This window comes from Loxodonta africana, chromosome 7, assembly GCF_030014295.1.
Source record: "Loxodonta africana isolate mLoxAfr1 chromosome 7, mLoxAfr1.hap2, whole genome shotgun sequence".
Taxonomy (NCBI): domain Eukaryota; kingdom Metazoa; phylum Chordata; class Mammalia; order Proboscidea; family Elephantidae; genus Loxodonta; species Loxodonta africana.
Window position 1 is genome coordinate 87,374,074 of NC_087348.1, and position 20,538 is coordinate 87,394,611.

The 20,538-nt window shown below is 44.3% G+C and overlaps 1 protein-coding gene across 2 annotated transcripts in view; it reads right to left on the reverse strand.

The window, feature by feature from the left end:
• The window catches only part of CLPB (ClpB family mitochondrial disaggregase), a 174,636-nt gene that overhangs the window by 84,629 nt on the left and 69,469 nt on the right, over window positions 1-20,538 (reverse strand). For both annotated transcript variants that reach the window (XM_023538993.2, XM_010599603.3), the window contains one exon: window positions 5,778-5,906. In XM_023538993.2, coding sequence (XP_023394761.2) covers window positions 5,778-5,906 — 129 coding nt within the window. The remainder of the gene's footprint in view (window positions 1-5,777; window positions 5,907-20,538) is intronic.

Here is a 20,538-nt window from a genome sequence, read left to right on the forward strand (position 1 = left end):
ACTCAGTGCAAACACCATCTCTTCCACCATGCTTTCCCTGCCCTCCCCAGAGATTTAAAAGGTCTCTTCTTTGTGATCCCACAGCACCTCTATACATCTCCATTAACTCACCACATAGTGATTCTTTGTTAAAATGTCTGATTTCCTCACTAACTATGAGTTCCTTAAGGGCAAAGACCAGGTCTGGATCATCTTTATTTCCCTGGTGCCTAGGGCGGGGCCTGTGCCAGGAGATGCTTTCAGTAAATGATAAATGAATGAAAAGACTTGCCCAGGGGTTGCAGAGTACGCTGAGCTGGAAGGGGTCCTTGGGATCAGCTACCCTAGCTTCTTTATTTTATTGAGGAGAAAGGACTTGCCTAAGGTCATATTGTTTGCTGGTGGCACAGCCAGAACTTCTGACCCTCAGCCCAGGACTCATTGCCCTTCTTTGCATTGCTGGCAAGAATTAGAGTGTGAAGTTTCACAGAGGACAGCCTGAGGCAACACTGATTTCCTCAACATCTGGCAGTGCAGCCAGATGGACACACAGTGAAGTGGAACAAAAAAGGGAACACTGAATATGAGGTCCTGACAATAACTTAACAGGCTGTTAAAGGGAGGGTGTCAGCACTGTGAAGACTCTGCCTCAGGCAAGGATGGTGGGGAATGTAAGGATTCTTTTGACATGGCTGGTTAACACTGACAACTGGGCCATGTACTTGCAGAGAGGGGCAAGGAAGAGCCATGCAAGTAGGTAGGAAAGAGGCTAAGGGAGGCTCTGGGAAAATGGCATAAGGTTTTCCAAAGCTCAATTGTTTTTGAGGTGATGAGCATGGATGCCCGAAAAGGAAGTGGCACTACAAGGAGAAGGGAAAATAGGTATAAAGAGACAGCTCATACCTCATATGTGGGTAAGCCAGATACATTATGACACTAAGAATGGGTGGGCCAGGAACCAAAGATACCACATCTCCCAAGAGAAAACCTACGCTGGTTTTGGGGATTTATCAGCGCATCCAAAATTGACTGAAGTGTGTGTGGGGCCCTGTGGCAAAGGAGACAGAGAAAATCACCAGACATAGTCCCTGTCCTCAATCTACCTCCCCAGGTGGGACTGGACCCAAATTCCAGGGAACAGGGATGACATCAGAAGGGAGGTGGCATTAGAGCTGGAAACTGACTGGTAGAAAGGATTTCATCAGGTTGAGAAATGAAGTCTTACAGGGCAATGAGAAGCAGAAAGAACTGCAAGAGTAAAGGCAGCGGAACATGGAATTGGCAATTCAGTGTAGCTGCACGATTAGGGCAACAGTGGGAAAAAATTAGCTAGGAAAGGGTCAGACTAGAGCAACTCCAAAGCCAGGTTCAAAAGTTAGGATGGTGAGGATTCTTTTTTTTTTTAAAACAAGTGTGCACTGAATGTTTCCAAAGTTAATAATAGCAGGTACTATATATAGTGACTCGTCTGTAGAAGACACTACACTACCACAGGCCTACTACCTAAATCTGCTCTAATCTTTCCAAAACCTTAGAAGATGAGGGGAAAAAAAAAACCCCAAAAACCTCAGAATGGTCAGTAGCTTCTCCAGGATTACACAGCTACTAAGTGTGCAGAGATAGTATTCAGATCCTGACTCCAAAGTTCATATTCTCTCCTTACAGCCTTTCTCAACCAGGATTTCTCCTTTGAACCAAATATAGAATACTATATGAGTATCGATTTTCTCAAGAATGATACATAACTGGTACCATTTTAGATGCCCAGAAAAGAAGTTAATTCCTTGTGTATAATGAATGCCTTAGGACATTAGGGTTCAATTTTCAGGAGGAACCCTGGCTGAGAAAGGCTACTGTGATTAGAGGAAGATGTTTTAGGAAGATGGACCTGACAGTGGCATCACATCCCTGAGAAGAAAGAGATGCTAAAGCACCTTAAAAGTCCTGGAATTACTGAAATGAGTCAGTTCCAGAGGCCTGAGAGAGGAGGCTCCTGCGATCTTCCCTAATTTCTCCTCTTCTTGGTGGTCCTGCCTCTCCCTCGCTCATGCCCTCCCTCAAACCTTTCCTCGGACTTTCAGTCAAGTGCTAAAGCAGAGCCTCGTAAGCCCTCAACATAGCCAGAAGTGGCATCTTCAAAGATAAAAAACAGGCCCGTATACCTACTTTTCTGTGAAGGTTGGAGGTAGAAGACTGGCACCAATTAGCTCAAAACCCTTCCACGGAAATTTATCTGGCAAACTCCCACTACCCTTCCTGATACGGCTTAAGTGTCCCCACTCTGAGAAGCTTTCAGTAACTGACTTACCCAGGCAGAATCAGATGTTTCCTCCTCTGTGTCCCCAGAGCCCCTTGTCCAGCCCTCTTCCAGAGCATCTACCCAGCTGTAATTGCCCGTTTCCATATCTGTCTCCTCTGCCAGTCTGAAAGTCTCTCAGGGTCAGGGATAGTTTGCCTGATCCATCTTAGAAGGCCCTGAAGTCCATGGTTTCAGAGATGGCAAGTGGCTGTGAGGTAGGTGTTATTTTACAGATCAGAAATCTGAGGCTTAAAGAGGCAAGGTAACACATCCAAAGCAAAATACAGCTAATAGGAGACGGAGAAATAAGTAGGTTAATGGTTTGGCCCTTGAGGCTGGGAGACTAGCGCAGGGTTGTAAACAAATGCTGAGTAAAAAGTCAGGTAAGAGTCATATAGCAGAGCTGAGATTTAAACCCAGCTGCACTATGCAACGAGGCCTCCTGAAGATAAAGGACCTTCAACAGTCTGTGCTAAGCACACAGTCCAACACTGTAGAAGTTTAAAGGAGGACGTATCAGAGTGGACCAGATAATCAGGGAAAGGCTTCCTGAGAGAGGGAGGCCTTGAAGGATCTGAGGTCTCAGATGGGAAGAGAGGTAATGCGTTGGCCTTCTAGGCAGAGTGGGATGTGGGCAGAGACAGAATTAAGAGGCCTTTAGGTAAGAGTACAGGTTCCATTTTGGGGAAGAATGGGATTATAGCTGCCAGAGTGAGGGTATGATTTCTTTATACAACAAGCCATAATGAAAACTACCAATCATGGAACAACTACCACGTATGAGGGGCTTTTTATTGATGTTATCGCTAATCCTCATACCATCTCTGTAAGGCAGGTACTTTACAGGTAAGAAAATGGAGGCTCAGAAAGGTAAGGTACCATGTCCAAGGCAAAACACAGCTAATAGGTGGGGGTGCTGAAATTCAAACCTAGGTTGACTTGACTGAAGCCTGAGGTGCCCTTTCTATTACTCCATGCTGCCTCCTAATGGGCCAGTGAGCTTCCCACATTATGAGACTGATGCTACTGCCTGAATCTTCTCCCAACTCTCAAATGGCAACTGCTGGTCAGAGGGCAAAGACAGCTGCCTATAGGCCACTCTAGCTCTAACCCTCTAAATCCCAATGGACTAAGCAATTTCAACAAAAAGTGTTCTGTGTAGACATCATGAGCACAGGCTGACCTCTGTGTCTAGGCCTGCCTTGGACCTCGTGAAGAGCCTCCCTCTAAGCTGCCGCAGTAAACCTGGGCCAAGTGCAAACTAAGAAAGCTGGATGGTTAGGAAGGCAGCACTCCTGCCTTCCCTGAGATCTTTTAGAGAAGGTCAGCTGAGGTCAGAAGACTTAGGAAACGTTACTGGCAACAGCCCCTAGGACAAGAGAGCAGGATTCTGCCTCTCGGTTGGCTGGTCACACACACAGGCAGACTGAGAGGTCAAGCAGGGAGGGAGGTCAGAATTTGGCAGGCCTGCAGGCCCTGAGTGACGGCCACTTGTTCAGGTTGGGGAGGGAGAAATTAGAGTAGGTTAATGGTTTTGGCCCTTTATGCTGGCAGGGGGTGTAAAATGGATGCTGGGTAAAAAGGCAGGTGGGAGAAATGTAAAGGTTGGGGCTAAGGGCATCTGCTCCGAGTCAACAGGCAGGAACCGTGCCCCTGGAAGAGCTCAAAGGGCTGGCCTAGGCCTGGGGGATGAGGGTGCTGGGGAGCTTCATAAAAGGCCCACAGCCTCTTCATTTCAAAGGTGTTCGATCTGGAAGGCTGGGGAGAGGGGCTTCTTTTAAAGTGAACTCTCTGTCTGTTTGGGGGTTGGGGAAAGGGAGTAATGTAAACTACTGGACAATGGCTGGGGGTATTGATTTTAAGGCATGGTAGAGAGAGGCCTCACAGTGAGTGCTCCAATTCTTAGCTACAAATGTCTCGCCAGAGAGCTTTCTAAAGGACAAAGTGAGAAGTATTCCGCTTGGGGACATTTTCTAAGTCTCCACTTTTGAGTGCCCAGAGTGAGCGCTCGCTCTGAATGCATCTGTCATCCCAGGAGCTGTCACCATATTCACAAGAAGTCCTGCTCTTCACAGTGTACCTGCCCCAGACCAAGGCATGTTCTGGCTGCTCTGGGCAGGTCTCTTGCAGGCTAGGGGTATGGGCCAGGCCTGAGTTTTAAAGCAGTGCGGCTGAGACTGACTTTAGGTGGCAGGATTTGGGGTTTACTGGGAAGTCCCTCCAGCCCAATCACATCACAAGGGCTAGAAGATCTGGGCATGTTGGGCCTGGAGAGGCAAGGCTCTGGAACTGAAAGAACTTTATCTGAAGACTGGCTTTTGAAAAAGGAGTTGGGCTGCAGATGATAGCTGGCAGAAGTTACAGGTAAGAAGATCACTGGTTATTAAAAAGATGTTTCAACCAGTCAGAACTGAACTACAATGGACTGGACTACCCAGGGAAGAAGTCTCTGTCTTCTTGGGTCTGTCACTGACAAATCTAAGGAAATGCCAGACAGAAAGCTGTTTCTGCTGGTTTAGGGGGCAGGCAATCAAGGTGAACCAGAGGACCTCTGAGGACCCTTCCAGCTCTCAGATTCTATGAAGAATGACCCCTCACAAGGAGGACCCTGGAGTCTCGCCCCAAGACAGAGGCAGTGTAAAAGGTACCTGGCAAGATGCTTCCCTCTCTATCCTAAGGAGAGGTTAGGGTTGGATAAGGGGAAGTGAGAGAAGGAAAAGTGACTACTGGGCAGGTATCCAGTAGGGTAGCAGGTAACTCTGCACTTGACCTACAGGTCCAGACCAGCCTGAACCTGTGAAGGCACATACTGTCCCTCCAATTACAACTGATACTCTGCAAAAGGAGGTTATTCAATCACTCAACAAATACTTTCTGAGGTGTGCCAAGAACTACGCTAGGTGCTAGGGACACAGGGTTGAATAAGTCATCAACGGCTCTTGTCTTCAGAGAGTTCCAAGTCAAGTTAGGGAGAAGGCTATTGGACAAATAAAAACAACTTCAAATTGTGAAAAGTGCAATGACAGTAAAGAATAGGGCTCTGAGTATGGGAGGGACCTAATTTAGACTGGGTGGGTGTGGGGATCAGAGAGGACCTTTTTGAGATCGGGGTTAGTAGGGATTTGAAGGACCTCTCCATTATTCCACTACCCCTGTTCTGGAGGTCACAGGAGAGAAGAGAGGACACTTTTGGAGGGAAGCAACAAATAAGAAAACTTTCAGAGCATGTGCAGACAGGCAGGATGGTGTGGTGCATCACACACATACACACACGCGCGTGTGCGCACGCACACGTAGGCAAAGGAGACAGACACCACAGGAGGGCAAATCACATGTGCCTCCACTCTCATGAAGTGCAGCCACTCATGAAGCATGTCCAGCTCTGGGAATGTCACAGGGTTCTGGGCAAGTGTGGCATTTGCAGAGTGGAGAGGCTGCCAAATGGTCTCTCCCTCTGCCAGCCCCCCAACCCTCCACCTCATCCAGCCCACAGTCTCACCTCCATCAAGCAGCTCCTTCACAGTGCGGTAGTCGTCGGCAAGGACCGCGTAGTGCAGAGCTGTGCAGCCCTTGAAGCTGGCTCGATTGTTTAGCCGGTTGTTGAAGTCATCCTCTCGAGTGACCAGGACTGGGGGGACAGCAACACAAACAGTTCCATTAGTAACATATGCCATGAGTTGCCAATCTCACCTTCTTTCTCTTGGTATTTTAATTTACTCACTCACTCATCTCCCCATTTACCAAACATTTAATGGCACCTACTGTGTGCCTGGCCATCTGTGCCGGGCAAGAGGAGGTAAAACAGAGGAAGGTAGTTCAACAAATATTTACTGACATCTATTACGTGTTAGGATTTGTCCTGGGGACATAGAGATAAATCAGATATGGTCCTTGACCTAATCTGATGAGGGAGGCAGACAATAAACAGATGTTTAGAGTATTGCTTGAGATGAATGCTACCTTAGAGGTATAACAGGATGACATAGGAAGCCAGAGCAGGGCTTATCTCAAATTGGGCATGAAGTGAGCCAGAAGATGAGAATCTTGAAGGGTAAAGAGGAGTTATCCAGGTAAAGAGAGGCTCGAATAAAATGGGGGGGGGTGGGGGGAGTGGGAGAGTGGGACAGGAGACAGAAGGCTATTCTTAGCACAAGAGTAAGACATCTTTCTGCTCTCAAGATGTTTATAATCTAGTATTTAATTTTTATTTTTCAAGGATTTTTTAAATTTATAAAAGTAATTTTCTTAAATCATAGAAAAGTACAAAAAAGAAAAGGTACCAATAATTTCAGCAACTACAGAAATTAAATATTATATTAGCATATACAGTCTACAACCTTAGAATTTACTGTATGTATAATTTCATAATCTGCTTTTTTATCCTTAATAAATACACTGTGAACATTTTTTTTGAAAGGTAAAACAAACATTTTGTGTGGGCAAAGAACCCAAAACCCCAAGCTCACTGGTGCTAATATTCCTGACACTGTCTCTGGTGTGATAGAAAGGGGCCTAAAACCAGTTCTATCACTTCTACAGGGCCCTCTGGGTTGGGTGACCACATGTCCCTGTCCATCCAGGATAGTCCTGGTTTATGTTTTGCCCTGCAGAGTCCCAATTTAGACAATAAATTAGAAGGTTACTCCTTCCTCTAGGGCCTTCCCCGGGGAACAGAGACCCCACAGAACAGTATCTATTCTGCTCAGATGATGAAGTTTCTTTCTGTCTTATGATGAAGGTGCTTATCTGTGCCCCATGCAGAAACTAGCTGATAACTGTCTTATACTCCTTCCTGAATGGGTTTGTTGTATGTGGAATCTGGGTCCTGCCTACATGCATCCCTCTTCTCCCCTAACCCTTGGTACAAGGTCTCTGCAAAGGGTAGGTTCCTCTAACCTCCTACTGGATAAGGGGGTGTATTCGGTCAAGAGGTAACCTTGCCTAGGTAGTCAAAAGCACCAGACACTTATAATGGAGTCTATGTATTTTCTCCTCCTGCAAAACTAAACTTCTGTTTAAAGTCCTAAAAGCCAGAAGACTGTTGTGCCTCCTCCTCTCCCTAATACCAAGAGATTTCATTTATTGACCTTCTTCTATTCTGTGCCTGGCATGGTCACTTCACACAATTAATCACATTCAATTCTCATAACTACCTTACACAGTAGGTATTATTATTCCCATTTTAAAGACAAGGAAATGGAAGCACTGAGGTCATACAGCTAATAAGTGGTTGAGTGAGGATTAGAATCCAGGTCTAATCTGTTTGAGCCCTCACTCTTTCTTTACATCATTATCATGCTGTCACCCTCATTATGCAAATGAGGGAATCAGAGCTGAGAGAACGGAACCCACTGCAAGATGTTCTGGTCCCAGCCTTGGCTCTTATCCCTTCTTTCCCTGTTTAGGTGAAGGTGCAAGCACAGAACCTATGGAACTTGCACTTAATAGAGAACAGCCTGCAGTTTGCAGCTAGCACCGGATATACTAGACTGGGTGGAAACATTTCAAATCTTTGGCCAAAAGTGAATCTGGTGGAGTGTGTAGTTGGAGGACAGACCACATTCTTTTGGACTACAGAGTCAGCGGTCCATTAGCTCTTTTACTCCAGACAGGGGCTCTTCAGACTGATGACTGCCACCCTCCCCGCCCTGTGTATTATCTGACCTTTCTTGGAGCAGGAAGAACAGGAAGTAAGAGGGGCTTCTGAGCAACTAACAAAAAAGTCTCGTGAGCAATGGCGTCTACATTTTTTCCATAAGAGAGCCTCTTAGGACCTAGGTCAGAGATTACTAACTCTTAGTCACAAATAGTCTTATCAAATCATGCTAGGTGATCTCGTTTCCAGCCCACTGCAGACTAGATGGGAGTAAGAACGCTGGAGAGAAGGCTTTAGAATCAAACAGATTGATTACAATCAAGTGCTGGCCGGGCAAGGAGGAAAAATAACAGCACAATGAAAAGCCGAAACAGGAATTCACAGAGTATAGCACCTCAAAAGCCCCTAAGAGCATCGCTGAACTGCCACATAGGGTATTAACTGCCGGATATAATGATGAACATGAGGAAAAGTGATATTTGGCCCAAGAAAGCAGGAAGGACGTAATTCATTTTACAAAGAAAACACATCATTCATTCAACAAACAGCATTAAATGAGCAGGAATACATGGTGGTAGCTTCTGGAGGTACACAATGAATAACACGCAGTTTCTGACTTTAAGAAGTTAACAGTCTAATGCAAGAATCAAGATCACTAAACAGACAAATTATAGATTCACAAGTGTAATGACAGAGATATACCCAAGGTGCTTACCATGAAAAGCAGATGAACATAGTTAGCTGGGGCTATTTAGTTCAGGAGCAAACATTCGCGGAGTGCCAGCGTCGCAGCCCTAGCCACTGAGGAATGTCCAAGAGGACAGCCTCCACTCACCTCTGAAGTCTCATATCTCACCATCTCCTTTCTTGATTTGAGCTTCTGCAAATACTACTCCATTGCCTGGTAGATTTTCCCCTTTCTAACACCTTCTGTTGGCTAACTCCAATTCATTTTGAAGCCTCTGATTAGAAGTCACTTCCTTTAGGCTTCTGGTTAGAAGTCACTTCCTCTAACGTGAGGTTGTTATTGCTCCCAAGAACTCCTCTGCACCTTAGGTGTCCTCTAATTACAGTATTTATTACATTCTATTGCAATCACCCATTTACTTGACTAGGTTCCCCACTAGACCAAAAGCTCAATGAGGACAGAAGTGTGACTTTCTTCTCCAGTTGTATATCCTGGGCTGAGCACAGTATCTGACCATAAGTATGTGCTGCGCAAATACTTGTCAAATCAACAAATACATACATATATACATAAGGCCCTGATATTTTTGTTTTTGGAATAATAACAACAGTAATAATAATAATAATACCACCATCCCACATGTATTTTGTAGAGGCAGTAGAAAGTGGCTGTTGAATAAGTGAGCTCTGAAGCCAGATCACTTGTGTTTGAGCCTCATATTTGAATTTACTCACTGTGTAATCTTAGGTAAGTTACCTAACCTCTCTGTGCCAAGTTTTGTTATCTATAAACGGAGATACTAACAGTACTCCTTCATGGGATGTCAAAAGGATTGAACAAGACACTATGCATAAAGGGGCTTGGAAGAGTGCCTGCCATATAGTACCTCCCAACAAATGTCAGCTATTATTACTACTGTCTAGTCTTAAGCTCCCGAAAGTGTAAACCTATGAGAAAAGGTTTCATTTGTGGAATGGTGTAGACACTTTTCTCCTCAGAAAGGCACACGGAGCACGAGGATGAAAAAAGTTCTGAGTTAGAACCATCTGATTAATTTGGTGTCCCTCAGCAGTTTCCCAACTTGTTTGACCCCCTTTTTTCACCTAACCCTTGTTAAAATCCTACAGTACCGGTGTTCCACAGAATACACTTTGCTGCTGAGTAGCACATTATAATCTATAAAGCATTTTCACTTATTTATTTTAGTATCACCCTGTGAGGTATATGTTCAAAGGATGACCCACTAGTTAGTGACAGAATTGGGACCCAGCCCAGTTTAGCTGGGACCATTTTCCTGGTTCTATCATTAAGCTCTTTCCCCCACATCCCTCAGTTTTAGGAGCCTTATTCCAGAAGATCTTGCAGGAGGCCCTGGCTCTTTAGGTATCATACTTTTCCCTACCCAAAAAAAGTGGCCAAAGGTGGAGAGGAGGTGAGTCCTCACACACATACACATACTTACCCCACCCTCCCTAAAGAAGAGTAAGCAAATCCAGGGAAGCTAAAGTGACTCGGCCAAGATCATCTCACCAGCTGGCCACCAAGGTGGTCTTTTCAGGTCCCATGTTTACAGCTGGTGCTCAGCCAGTGAACCGTCCCCTTCTCAACAAAGACATCTATAGGCCTGTCTCCAGCACAGGGTGAGACAGGCTCAGGTTCCCACTGTTCCTTCAAGCCAGCCATTCCTGTCTCTTCAGTTGGTCTCATACCCCTCTGGCCACAGGAAGCGTGACAAAGTATCACTTTGGCATCCTTCTGCTCCAACTCCTTTTTTTAAAAAACTAATTATGGTAAATATGTAATACCACCTCTGTCTTTTGATATTGAAAAATCTATGTGTGGGTGCTGTGGCCGGGCTTTTGGCAGATGTATGCCAGACGTGTATGTTTCAGGATTCCCTGGGCTCATCAGTGCCGAGGAGTCAGCAGAGGTGGAAAGTAGTTCCTAAAGCCCTTCACATAGCCCTGGCCACTCCCCAGCACTGCTTAAACTGCACAAATACACTGCCTCCCATGATGAGAAACAGTTATTTATGGTAAAGAGTGATTTAGAGTAAAGGAGTCATACAGACCTGAATCTTAGCTCTGCCATTTACTAAGATTTTCTATCTGTAAAATGGGTATAAGAAGCAACGATTTAAGGAATACTGAGTATTTAAATACTATAAGAATCAAACCTGCTAACAGGTTTTTAAACATTACCATAAACATTTACTGACGCTGGCTTTCTCCCTTGTGTCAGGCACTAGGGACACTGATGAATCACACACGGCTCCATCCACACATTGCTAAGTCTACTGGGGGAGATTTTGAAAAACGTATAAGAGGCAAGACGGGTGGTCTCCAGGTAACAAAAGCTTTATTTACCACATGTGCAGAGGAAAAGTAAGTCTAGCTCTGAGTCCCTCTCCCTCAGGCTCAGCCTCCACACTCCACTCAGGAACTTGTACCATCTAATGTTATGGAGTATCTAGCAATGCCCCTGCCTTTCAAAATGTGAGTGTGTCTCCATGAGAGGAAACCTCTACAATTAATATGATATACACAATAATAATCCCTTATATTTGTACAGCATTTTACAGTTTAAACAGCACTACAATGCAATTGTTCCCTCACCCTCATAACAACCCATGTAGGGCAGATTGGCCACATACTATTCTTTCTATAGAACAGATGAGGAAACAGAGGATTAAAGAGGTTAGGTGGCCTGTGCAACTTGCACTGACAGTCAGTGGTGAACTAGGACTAGACCTGGAGATTGTCTGGCTCCGAGGCCTATGCTCCATCCACCAGACTGCATAGCCTCTGCCAGTGCCCACAGGCTCAAGCCTCACATAACCCAGGGTCAGTTGATTGACTTGGAGCTCAGTGTATAACCTAACTTCTTACCAAGAGTCCATGGGATGAAGCCTCTGGACTCTCAGCAACCTCCCACCATCAAGGCAAGTTAAGAGAAGAAGATATAATGAAGCTTCACTGATACTACTGTAGAAGCACTAGTGGTGCAGTGGTTAAGTGCTCAGCTGCTAATCAAAAGGTCGGTGGTTCGAACCCACCAGCCACACTGCAGGAAAAAGATGGGCAGTCTGCTTCCGAAAAGATTTTTACAGCCTTGGAAGCCCTATGGGGCAGTTCTACTCTGTCTTATAGGGTTGCTGAGTAGGAAATTGACTCGATGGCAATGGGTTTTGGGTTTAGCACTACAGCTGGAGTCCCTGGGTGATGCAGATGGTTAAGGTTGGCAGTTCAAGCCAACTCAGAGGCACCTCAGAAGTAAGGCTCAGCAAACTACTTTCAGGGTCACAGCCTTGGAAACCCTATGGAACGGTTCTACTCTGCACACACAGCGTTGCCATGAGTCAGAATCAACTTGATGACAACTAACAACGGTTGGAATCAGAGCACTTGCCCCTCAAGTCACGCTCAGGAGCTCTACCTACAATGGGGTAGTGGTGGTGGGTTATCTAAAACTTCCCAGAGAGGCCTCTGACTTCCCAACTTGGGGAACTGACGTCATTTCATCATTTTCATCTTTTCTACCATCACTCAAATCAGGAACAGTATGGGGAGCTCATGCAAAAAGTGAATCCAAATTGACTTTCTTTTGGGAATTCATAATACTCAAGATAAATGGAACTTTTTCTAGTAGGTGTTTTATATATATCATCTCATCAAATCCTCACTATAACCTGAGAGACAGCTATCCTACTACCAGGATTGGTAGACTGCCTCCTCACCCTCTGTGGGAGCTGTCAGCTCTGCCTCTTGCACATATCTTCAGCCAGGGGAAAGGGCAAGAGGGAGACTCCCTGTGCTGGGTCAACATGAGACCATCCTTGGAGAGGGCAAGCCCCTTCATTTACTTCCACAGTCTCCACAGCCATCTTCCGCTCTAAGTCCTATCTGTTCTTTAAAGCCCTATTAAAGTCCTCCTCATCTAGAAGTCCTCTTCTCTCAGCTCTGCTGTAAATGATTATAACACTGACTGTGTGCATACGTTTAGCAGTTAATTATTTATTGTCTTCCAACACCCCCTGTAATACTTTTTTGTTAAATTTTTGCCCTCTGCTATGACCCCCCTTAGAGATCCTAGGATCTTCATGGAGGATGGTACATTTTTTTTTTTTTTTAACATTTCCTGTATTTCATGTAGCATTGCTTCAATATTCTATGTAGCAACTGCAAATAAACCTTTTTTCATCCACCTACATACCCATGAACACACCATTACTGAGCACCTACAATATTGTGTAAGTGCAATGAGACAGTGTGATGGTTAAGACTGTGTGTCAACTTGGCTGGACCATGACTCCCAGTGTTTATTAAACGTGATCACTCCCATGATGGAATCTGCTGTGAGTAGCCAAGCAGTTGAAGGGGAGTTTCCTTGGGGTGTGGCCTGCATCCAAATATAAGCAGATGTTCTGGCTTTTTGCTTGCTCTGGATCCTGTGGCTGCCTCCTGTTCATCTGATCTCTGGTTCTTGGGACTTGAGCTATCAGCTTATCTGCCAATCTTGGGTTCGCCAGCTACTGCAGCTACGTGAATCAGAAGCCGTGCAGTCTTGCCAGCCAATCTTGGGATTCGTCGATCTTCACAGCCTGTGAGTAAGAGCCGTGCTCTCTGACCTGCAGATCTTGGGTTCACCAGCCCCTTCAGCTACTTGCATTGAGAGAAGCCTCTATCCTGACCCATGGACTTGGGATGTTCCAGCCTCTACAATGGCATGAGCCGTTTCCTTGATATAAATCTCTCTATGTTTATACGCTTTACTAGTTTTGCCTCTCTAGAGAACCCAGCCTAAGAAAGATTCAGTAGGCAGGGCCTGGAAATGTACATCTTAAAAGACACAAATGCACAGAGGCCCAGAGGGAGCATGGTTAATCTGGCTTAGAGAAGAATCTCCCAGAAGTGTCTTGAGGATGAGGAAGAGCTTGCCAGGTAAGGAAGGGCTTTCCAGGAGAGGAACCGGGATCTGCAAAGGCCAGAGATCGAAAGATTGGACTATCTGTCCATTTAAGATACTATGAGTTCTGCAGCGAGCTGGAAATGGAGAGTGAAGGAGGGTGGAGCAGTGGGCAGAGACGAGGTTGGCCAAACAGGCAGAAGCCTGATTCTGAGAAGGGTTTTGGACTTTATCCCAAAAGCTATGGGCACCCAATCATTTTTGTCTGAATTTAGCAGTATGGGAACAGAAAGAACAATGGATTAAAAGAAAAGATAAATGGGTTAGAAGATGGCTCTTTCATTAATTTGATACGTGTCTGAAACCCTCTGTGCCTCAGATTATCAATTTGTAAAGTTGAGGAGTTTTTCTATATCAGTGGTTCTTGAAGTTTAGTAGGAACAGAATTACCTGGGGGAGATTGTTTTAAAAATTCTTGATTCTTGGGCCCTTACTTCAGCAATTCAGATTCAGTAGGCAGGGCCTGGAAATGTACATCTTAAAAGCCCACTTCACTGGTCCTCAGAGGATACTCAGGAGCACTAGACTAGGTGATCTCAGTGGGTCCCTCTCACTCTAATGTTCTTGTGAAGAACACAAGATAGATGCAGTGCTGGCCAAACCCATCCTACCTCTACCTGTACCATCCAGGGAAGCCAAGGATGCCTGGGCACCAGAAATAGTATTCATAGGCTCTAAGTGTATAAAGTTAGAACAAAGCCCTTGGGGCGCCACCCTTAGGATGAAGGAACTCAATACCCCAGTTATACTCTCCCTGCAAAAAAAAATCACAGTTGGAATTAGGTTTTTCTATATCATATACTCTAGTCTATCTCCTCATTCACCCATCAAACATTTCTTAAGTACAGCCCATGAGCTTGGCCATGGGAATGGAAAACAGGCCCTGCCCTCAAGAGCTTGTCAATGCTACAAATGACATCAAAATGTTTTTCTTTTACGGAGTATCTCTGAAAGGAAAGAATTCAGAATTTGGACTCTGAGAGACCTGGATTCTAATCCTGGCTCAGCTAAGTGACTCTGGAAAACTACTTCATCTCTCTGGGCTGCACATTTCTCATAGGTAAAATGGGGACATTAATACCTATTAATTGGATTGCTGTAAGGATTAGAGATGATAAAGTATAGTGAGGGAAAAAGGAAATGACTGGCACCTAGAAAATGGTACTCTTTTTTTTTTAAATCATTTTTGTTATGCTTTTTTTAAGTGGAAGTTTACAAATCAAGTCAGTCTCCCACACAAAAACCCATATACACCTTGCTACACACTCCCAATTACTTTCCCCCTAATGAGACAGTCTGTTCTCTCCCTCCACTCTCTCTTTTCATGTCCTTTTCACTAGCTTCTAACCCCCTCCACCCTCTCATCTCCCCTCCAGGCAGGAGATGCCAACATAGTCTCAAGTGTCCACCTGATCCAAGAAGCTCACTCCTCACCAGCATCCCTCTCCAAGCCATTGTCCAGTCTAATCCATGTCTGAAGAGTTGGCTTCGGGAATGGTTCCTGTCCTGGGCCAACAGAAGGTCTGGGGGCCATGACCACTGGGGTCCTTCCAGTCTCAGTCAGACCATTAAGTCTGGTCTTATGAGAATTTGGGGTCTGCATCCCACTGCTCTTCTGCTCCCTCAGGGGTTCTCTGTTGTGCTCCCTGTCAGGGCAGTCATCGGCTGTAGCCGGGCACCATCTAGTTCTTGTGGTCTCAGGATGATGTAGTCACTGGTTCTTGTGGCCCTTTCTGTCTCCTGGGCTTGTAATCACCTTGTGTCCTTGGTGTTCTGCTTTGATCCAGGTGGGCTGAGACCAATTGATGCATCTTAGATGGATGCTTGCTAGCATTTAAGACCCCAGACACCACTCTCCAAAGTGGGATGCAGAATGTTTTGTTAACAGATTTTATTATGCCAATTGACTTAGATGTCCCCTGAAACCATGGTCCCCAGACCCCTGGCCCTACTACGCTGGCCTTTGAAGCATTCATTTTATTCAGGAAACTTCTTTGCTTTTGGTTTAGTCCAATTGTGCTGACCTCCCCCATAGTGGGTGCTGTCTTTCCCTTCACCTAAAGTGGTTCTTATCTACTATCTAACTAGTGAATACCCCTCTCCCACTCTCCCTCCCTCCCCCCTCTCGTAACCACAAAAGAATGTTTTCTTCTCAGTTTAAACTATTTCTCAATTCTTATAATAGTGGTCTTATACGATATTTGTCCTTTTGCAACTGACTAATTTCACTCAGCATAATGCCTTCCAGGTTCCTCCATGTTATGAAATGTTTCACAGATTCCTCACTGTTCTTTATCGATGCATTGTGTGAATATACCATAATTTATTTATCCATTCATCCATTGATGGGCACCTTGGTTGCTTCCATCTTTTTGCTATTGTAAACAGTGCTGCAATAAACACGGGTGTGCATGTATCTGTTCGTGTAAAGGCTCTTATTTCTCTAGGATATATTCCAAGGAGTGGGATTGCTGGATCGTATGGTAGTTCTATTTCTAACTTTTTAAGGAAGCACCAAATCGATGTCCAAAGTGGTTGTACCATTTGACATTTCCACCAGTAGTGCAGAAGTGTTCCAATCTCTCCACATTTATTATTTTGTGTTTTTTGGATTAATGCCAGCCTTGTTGGAGTGAGAGGAAATCTCATTGTAGTTTTGATCTGCATTTCTCTAATGGCTAATGATCGTGAACATTTCCTCATATATCTACTAGCTACCTGAATGTCTTCTTTAGTGAAGTATCTATTCATATCTTTTGCCCATTTTTTAATTGGGTTATTTGTCTTCTTGCAGTTGAGTTTTTGCACTATCATGTAGATTTTAGAGATCAGGCGCTGATCAGAAACGTCATAGCTAAAAACTTTTTCCCAGTCTGTAGGTAGTCTTTTTACTCCTTTGGTGAAGTCTTTGGATGAAGAAAAGTGTTTGATTTTTAGGAGCTCCCAGTTATCTAGTTTTTCTTCTACGTTCTTCATAATGTTTTCTATAGTGTTTGTGCCATGTATTAGGGCTCCTAACATTGTCCCTATGAAAATGGCACTTTTTAAATTAACATGTTCTTCTCTTGTCTCAGAACCCAGCAATGCATCCACATTTCTCTGTTTGACTTTCAGAGGCTTCTCCTAGTTAATCTCTTCAAACAGACTTCCCACTCTTCCCTTCCCTGCTCCCTTCCAGCTGGTCAAGGTCCCCATAAGAGGGCCCTGGTGAACCTCATTATGAATTCATAGTGGGCGGTATGATGTATTAGAAAGAGCATGGAGACTGGAGTCAGTCAGACTGGGAAGCAAAGCTCACTAACTATATGATTTTGATAAAAATACTTAACATCTCTGAGGTTCAGTTTCTTCATCTGCAAAACAGGGATGGTATCATCTCATAGGATTCAATAGTAAACTCAATTAAATGAACAATGGATGTGAATATGTATTTCTTCACAGAAGATATACAAATGGCCAATAATCATATGAAAAGATGCTCAACATCATTAGCCATTAGAGAACTGTAAATCAAAACTAGAATGAGATACCACTTCACACCCACTAGAATAGCTAAAGTAAAAAACAGAGACAATAACAAGTGTTGGTGAGAATATGGAGAAATTGGAATCCCCATACATTGCTGGTGGAATGTAAAATGGTGCAGCTGCTATGGAAAACAATCTGGCAGTTCCTCCAAAGGTTGGAGTTACCACATGATCCAGCAATTCTGCTCTTAGGAATATACCCAAGAGAAATTAAAACAAGTTCACAGAAAAACTTCTACATCAATATTTATAACAGCACTATTCATAATAGCCAAAGAAGTGGAAACAACCTAAATGTCCATCAACTGATGAATGGATAAATAAAATGTGGTATATTCATATAACGGAATACTATTCAGCCATAAAATGTAATGCAGTATTGATACATGCTAAAACATAGATAAAACATTATGCCAAGTGAAAGAAGCCAGTTGCAAAAGATCACATGCTGTGAGATTCCATTTGTATGAAATATCCAGAATAGGCAAACCCATGGAGACGGACCACCACCCGTCTGTCAGTTTGCTGTGGTAGCTGGCACGTTGCTATGACACTGGAAACTATGCCACCAGTATTTCATATACTAGCCGGGTCACCCATGGTGGACAGGCTTCAGTGAAGCTTCCAGATTAAGACAAGGAAAAAAAGCCTGGCAATCTACTTATAAAAATTAGCCAATGAAAATCTCATTGTTAACTAGTAAAAAATATCTGTCTTGAGGGTCAAATTGACAATAGCAACTTGAAAGATTAGATAGGAACCTTAGGGGGCACTGAATTTATGTTAGTTGGGCAGGGGGACAACAACTCAGAAAAGGAGGGTAAGAATGGCTATACAACTCAAAGAAAGTAATCAATGTCACTAAATGGTACATGTAGAAACTGTTGAACTGGTGTATGTTTTGCTGTGTATATTTTCAACAACAAAATAAAATTATATATATATATATACACACATATGTGAATACACACACACATATATGTATAAAAACAAAACATTATGGATCACAACAGAATACAGGTAGTTCCCAACTTATGACAGTGTTTCCGTTCCGACAACTCCACTGTAAATTGGCTCTGATGTAAGTTGAATATCTCATTTTTTTTAAGCTTTCATTATTATTATCAGTATCTTTATAAATTGGATCTTTGTCTTTGGGGGTTGGAAACATCACATATAAAACTTATATATATATTTTAATACATAAATACCACAGTGTTGTGAATTACTTAATATGATAGTCTTGTAACTCCCATGCAAATGAGGTGCTTGTGGCCCACCAAGGAGATTGGATAGCTCGCTAATAATGTAAATAAGGTGCATGGGACCCTTGTGGGGGTGGGACCATGCAAATAAGGTACACAGAACCCTAATGAGGGGATTGGTCAGCTTTGCCATCCTGCTAGGCTTAAAAGAACAGTCAATCCCAGAGCAGAGGGGGACCTACTAACACCAAGAAGAAAGAAAATCTAAGAGTGGGGTTGTGACCATTGGACCTGGAGTCACTGTACTGAGACCTACTAGACTCAGAGGACAGAGGAAGAAAGAGAGCAAGAGGAAGAGAACGAGAGAGCAAGAGAGAGCTGTAACACGAGAGATGGCAAGAGGCAGCGGCAGAGAAGTGGTGGCTGCAGAACCAGGAGACTGGCAGGAGATGGTGTGTGGGGCTTTCTGGTCCATGAAGCAAGGTGGTTACAGTGGGCGTGCTGATCCAGGGAGCAAGAGAGCTAAGCGCCTTCAGGCAGGAGGCTTCTGGCAGAATAAGGTGCCTCCAGGTACCTCGTGGCAGACATAGGCTCACCGACCCATGGAACTAGAGAGTGCCTTTCGGCCAAGGCTTACTGGCTGGGTGGGATGCCTCCAGATACTTATCAGCAGAGCTAAAAGAGCTTTGTAATACTTGTCCCAGCAGGGCAGAGGCCACAGGGCCAGGGAGAGGCATGCCTATCGGCATAGCTGTGAAGAGGCTGTCTTGATTGAAGAACTGTACCCTGATCGTTCCTGAACCTGAACTGTAACCTGTTACTTCCCTAATAAACCCCATAATCATGAGTATTGTGAGTTCTGTGTGGTCACTGCAACAAATTACTGAACCCAGCAGAGACGCAGAGAGGGCTGTGGGAGGGATGGTAGGTGTCAGAATTGGTAAAAAGATTGGAGGGTGGAAGCATGTCTGACTTCTGCCTCATAGCAATCAGCCTTGGGCTGTTGATCTTGATTCTCCTTCCGCATTGTGAAGTTAGAGGAGGTCAGAGAGCCCACCCTGCCATTTTTACACATACATACATTAAAAAAACACACGAATCATAAAAATTTACTCTGACGAAGGAGAAAAGCTGGATGATGTTGGCATTTTGTCTGTTGTGGTACTAACTCCACTTGTGGAAGGTTCTAGGTCATCTGGATTATCCCTGGGAACGGGGACGGCATTTCTAGTCAGAAAATTAGTGACAGTTGTCTGTATGGCCTCTTTCTATTTTCCTTCATATATTTCGTGGTAATATCTGCTTACTGAATCTGCCTATTGACGTTAGCAAAGCGACCAGTGTTTGGGTTCATGTTTTTAAGTAACTAAAGCCCCCGATTTAGTTTAGAAAAAACTCCAGCTAACAGCTAATCCTTTTACTATAAATATTTTTGACAACTTCTTCCTTTTCCTCATTATTTTTCTTCTTTCCTCTTTGAAATCCATTAAGTGCTGATCTATCTATTCCCCTTCTTTGTAATCATCGGAGATACTAAGTTCTGAATTCAGCGTTCTTGACGTATGGTCCAGGATTCCTACCTTTGTTTTCCAGAGTCCATATCTCCCCTTCACATTATCACATTCAAAGGATAGGGCAAGGGCTTAGCGAAGGTAACCAGTGCCCAGGGGGTGATCTCTAAGTCCCCCCCACCCCCCCAATTTCAAGCCAAATAGATGTCGATAGCAGTGACGCATCAGCAGAAACGCCTTTCCCCCCTCTTGTTGGGCTGCCTCAGTCAGGTGCCTCTCGTATTTGTGGTGCCTCAGAAAGTCATTCCGTGCCTCATCTAGTGCCCCCTTGGACTTGTGCTTGGGGGCAAATGTCCCCCTCCACCCCTCTTCACTCTGGGGTGGGGTAAATTCTTAAGAATCTGTTATTCATTTATCTATAGACCCATCAAAACTGTCTGAATCTCTTCTACTTCTACTCTCCATCTCTCCTAATTTTCAGAGTAGCAACATACCACAGGTATCTAGATTCTCTTTGATTTGTCCTGTAATTACTCTGAGTTCACCCTTTCCCCTTCCCCCAGTCCTAACCAAAGCAGTATTCTTTCAGCTCCAGGGATCCTCAGGGGCAGGGCTGGCAACAAGCGGAAGGAGCCTGCTCTTTTTACCTCTGAGTTAGCTATGCTGCTTGGTTGGTCAAACTTGGTCCCTCTGCGCTCCCCATCCCTACACCTGCTTGCCTCTCCTCTGCCTTTTCTTTGAGATGTTAAAAACTCGCAATAAAAAATA